Source organism: Anarhichas minor, unplaced genomic scaffold (genome assembly GCF_050575085.1).
Source record: "Anarhichas minor isolate MPS153535 unplaced genomic scaffold, ASM5057508v1 ptg000017l, whole genome shotgun sequence".
Taxonomy (NCBI): Eukaryota; Metazoa; Chordata; class Actinopteri; order Perciformes; family Anarhichadidae; genus Anarhichas; species Anarhichas minor.
The window spans coordinates 1,777,720-1,782,484 of record NW_027466463.1 but is presented as its reverse complement, the minus strand read 5'-3'; the positions used below and the strand labels follow the sequence as shown (position 1 = coordinate 1,782,484).

Below are 4,765 nucleotides of genomic sequence, written 5' to 3'. Positions count from 1 at the left end.
ACAACATGATTGAGTGTGCAACATCACACAAACACACCAAATGGAAACTGTATTCCACCCAGTATTATCTGTTTTCTGTCTGTCAACTTTCTCCACCCACGCAGGGACTTTTACGAGATCAAACAGAGCACGACGATGAGGGGGGGGGTTGAGAGGCACACTTCCCAATGAGGCCACAGGAGGGCACACAATTCTCTCGGGACCAATAAACAGTCTTAACAAATTGTGTAGTATAACAATATTGATGAGGGAAACATTCATTAATATGAGCAATAGCAGCATGTTGCCTTTATAACATATTATTACCAAACAACACCATGCTGATGGATCATACGTTTTAGAGTTTTTGTTTATTTTTCAAATCAGAAATCAAATCAATCTGTCGTCATTTGCAGACCACTGTCACTTTCGCAAATCTTTTTTTTCACGTGTGTTTATTTCACCACCCGTCACCACCGCCTCTCTATATAAATACTGCTGTAACTATCTCCAAGTGACTAACTCGTCAGTGAACCAAATCTATTCTTTCCTACAGAGTCAGATGAGACCGACACAAGTTTCCGAGCCCGTGCACTCTATCTGTGGCGCTCAGGAGTAAATTCCGCTCCTCTGTCCGTCTCATTTGAATGCGGTTGTGCCAGGGCGGCTTTCTCTCTCGCTCAGCTCGGTATAACTCGTCACTTTCCGATGATCATATTCCGGAATCGAAACCAAATAAGGACTATGGGGGACGTTCCCCTGCTTACCGGATTCAACCTTTTATGGGTTAAGAAGCTCAACCGGAATTCCTCTTCTGATATCAGAACGCGATTAGATAAAAGAAACACCAGAGTATTTAAAATAAAGAGTGTTTAAAATGAATAACAGCTGTGTTTGTGCACTGTGGTATATTCTGTCTCTGTGTTGTTTTATGGCAGTTTATCTCTGTTTTGCGGCGAGTGGAAAGAGTCCGGGTTTATCTCCTGGCGCAGCGGGTTCTCCATTGACAAGTGATTCCCTTTGAAATCGTCACGGAGGCTGCCGGCCAATCGGCAGCGGCAGCGCCTCTCCCTCCACCCCACCCACTCCATATTTGGGTAATGACGTTCAGTCCGCATTGAAAAGGTTCCCCATATAAACATACTAGAGCCAGGGCTGCCGTTCCCAAAAAACGAGTCACTTTACACGGTGTTGACTTTATCGCCAGAGCGCATGAAGCGCGCCAGAGACACGCAGAGCTCATCCTCTCACACCCGGTGACAGACAAAGACATGCAGTGGTGACCCACTGCCTCACTGTTGACTTTATTATATTAGCTTAAAGGAAAAAGAACAGAAAGACAGTACAGAGCGAGCAGACCCGGTGCTTTTTTTCTCTCTACAATGACGGCTAAAACTTTGGAGAAAGTGCCGATGAATCTCGGGGGGTTCTTGCATCCTGAGAGCGTGTACTCGGTGGATGACATCAGCTCCAGTTTGGCGACCTCCGTGGCTATCTTCCCCAACAGCGACTTAGGAGCTCATTACGACCAGATCAATGTCTCAGGTAAGATGACGCATGTGTAGAGTATTTTAAAGACAAATTGTCAGTTGTTCTAGTCTATGAAAAGTTGTCCATATACTGAGTGTTACTGAGTGCAAATCATTTTACAAAAATGCTTCAGAAAATGTTTGTTTTTTTAAATTGTCTGTCATAATATAAAAGTTCGCTCACATGTTTCATATACTGTCCGTGCGTAACGGAAACGAGGCGCACCGGCCTTTTCTCACTTAAAGCCCACTTTCCTGTCAAGTGTGAACTTCTTAATGAACCGGGTTTGTGTTGCCTCCCTAACGAGCCGTTTTTGTTTCTGTCCGCAGATGGCTTGATGAGCGCAGACATGAGCGTCGAGAAGCGCTCTCTGGACCTCTCCCCCTACTCCAGCGGCTTCTCTCAGCCCGCATCCCACCGCAACCAGACCTTCACCTACATGGGGAAGTTCTCCATCGACTCCCAGTATCCAGGTAACTGGAACCCCGAGGGAGTGATCAACATCGTCTCGGGCATCTTCAACGTGGCCCAACCGCCGCCTCCTCCTCCTCCCTCCTCTTCGGCGTCCTCCTCCCCGGCTTCCTCGGGATCTCCCAATCACTTTCACTCCAGCGGAAATTTGAGTTGCACCATGGCGGCTCAGAACCAGGCAGAGATGGACCACCACCATCACATGTACTCCCCTCCGCCTCCTTACTCCTCTTCCGGCTGCGGGGAGATGTACCAGGACCCCTCTGCGTTTTTGTCCACCTCTACCTGCTCCATCGCCTCTTACCCACCACCCTCCTACTCTTCGCCCAAGCAACCCGCAGAGGCGCCGGGGCTCTTCCCCATCATCCCCGACTACTCGGGCTTCTTCCAGCCTGCTTGCCAGAGGGACATGCACACGGCGAGTATCCAAGATCGGAAACCGTTCGGTCCATGTCCGCTCGATCCGTTCCGCGTCCCTCCACCCCTGACCCCGCTGAACACTATCAGGAACTTTACGCTGGGTCCGGGCGGTGGTGGCTCCGAGGGGGGTCCGCCGAGGCTCCCCTCTGCCTACAGCCCTCAGAACCTGCCCCTAAGGCCGATCCTGCGGCCCAGAAAGTACCCGAACAGACCCAGCAAGACGCCCATCCACGAGCGGCCGTACCCCTGTCCGGCAGACGGCTGCGACCGGCGGTTCTCCCGCTCCGACGAACTGACCAGACACATCCGCATCCACACTGGACACAAGCCGTTCCAGTGCCGCATCTGCATGCGCAACTTCAGTCGCAGCGACCACCTCACCACGCACATCCGCACGCACACGGGAGAAAAGCCGTTCGCATGCGACTTCTGCGGCCGCAAATTCGCCCGCAGCGACGAGAGGAAGAGACACACTAAAATCCACCTGAGGCAGAAGGAGAGGAAGTCCTCCACCGTCTCCTCCTCGTCCTCCTCGTCCAGCAGCTCCGGGGTGGAGCGGCCATCGGGCGCCATCAGCGCAGCTAGCGGGATTTGTTCATAGTTTCCCTGGAAAACGTTGTTGTCACCATGGCAGCGTGACGCACACTAACCTCTTAAAAGAAAAATAACTATTAAATAATTATTCTGAAACGGTTGTGAGATAGACTAAACACCAGGATGGGATTGAGCAAGAACTTCTGTGCGGTCGTGCGCAATTACGCACATCCACCCGTTCCTGATCCAGAACCGACAGAGAGACTGACACGAATGCACTTTGCCTGTACAGTCTACTGAAAACAAAAGTAAACACAGCCATTACTTCATAGGAATATACAAGGGCGGTTGTAATATAAAGTGGGTTGCTTAAATATCGCCAAACACATATTGAGCGCGCAACAGGCTGCGCGTTTAAATGTGTAATAACTGCAATAACGCTTTGAAGCAAGAGAACTGTTCTAAGTTATTGAATTGACGAAGTGTTTATTCTAACATGCTTGTTGATGACTATATGTTCCCTTTAGTGCCTTGCTGTGTGTATTTTTTGTACACTGACATGGTTCAAGGATGCTTCTAATGCAATGTATATTTGTCCTTTAATATGTAAAGTTGGAAATCATTCTATTTTTGTACGCATTTCGTCTCGTGTAATTTCAAGTCAATCAGTTGTGGTTCACGTGTAATACAATGTTGGAGTGTAAATCGTGTTGAACTCATACACTTCTTTTGTCGTGGTGTGTCTTTTGAGACTTATTAAATATACGTGGATGATAAACACAGCTGGTATCGGTTTGGTTTATTCCTCATCATGACTAACTAAAGCACAACAAGGGGCCATCGGTGTCAGCGGAGATGCATTCATGGAACCCAAACCGTCGCTGGGTTGAAAGTGGTGAATACAATTGTTTTATGTGTATATTTATATTTTTAAAAAACACTTGAGGATGGAAATCGGGGTAAAACCCGACTTGCGTCACCCGTGGCATTTGTGACTCGGAGTTTTCACCCACTCGCTTTTTATTTAGGTATCACTTCGGTTCTAAACAGGCGATGATCTGGTATGCACACTTTGTCAAAGTGAAGGTGACAAAAACAGACTGTCAAGCCAAACTTCAAATACACTTGCACAATAACAATATGTGATTCTTTTTTACATTTTAAAGGAAGAGAGAAATACACTTTTAATAAGAGTACAGATGGACGCATATCCACAGCATCCAGGCAGAACTGATGCAGCCCCCTCATTTTCTCACATATCATTTATTTAGTGAACAGTTAATCTGTTGTTCTTTAAAGGTTATTTCCATGTATGGAGGTTCTTCTGGAGAAATACCGGATCTTATATCGATATATTTACATTTATTTGTTCATCTATTTGTCTTTTAAGCCTTAACATGAAACATATTGAGTTTAAAATACAAAAGTATTTCATTTTAAAAACTCTCCGGTTGCTAAAACCTAAAAATTCTCGGAATAAAATATGGAGGGAATGACTTCAGTGTTTAGGAACACTGAATTATAAATGTTTAAATTTGCTCCTTGAAATTCAGCAGGAACAAGCCGTTCATCATTCCAAACTTTTACCAGCTGATATAAAATCAAAAAGTATTGTGTCTTTTGTGTGTGTGTGTGTGTGTGTGTGTTTTTATGTTGCGATATCTATATCATTTGTTGTGACTCATAATCTGGGCAGCTGTGGTCACCTGTTTCCATTCCATTTACTAAATGTCTTTAGAACCATAAACAGGATGTGCTTCTTCTCAGGTGTAGCAGAGGCATTTATGGGACCTTCAGTTTTCACAATGGAACCGAGTTAATACTGAAGCTG

The 4,765-nt window shown here is 46.3% G+C and overlaps 1 protein-coding gene across 1 annotated transcript; it reads left to right on the top strand.

Moving 5' to 3' along the window:
• The first annotated feature begins 1,361 nt into the window (after nucleotides 1–1,361).
• On the top strand, nucleotides 1,362–3,705 carry egr2b (early growth response 2b). Its single transcript, XM_076093010.1, has 2 exons — nucleotides 1,362–1,524; nucleotides 1,839–3,705. The coding sequence occupies exons 1-2, from the start codon at nucleotides 1,362–1,364 to the stop codon at nucleotides 2,999–3,001; spliced, it is 1,326 nt and encodes a 441-aa protein (XP_075949125.1). The 3' UTR covers nucleotides 3,002–3,705.
• The last annotated feature ends 1,060 nt before the right edge of the window (nucleotides 3,706–4,765 follow it).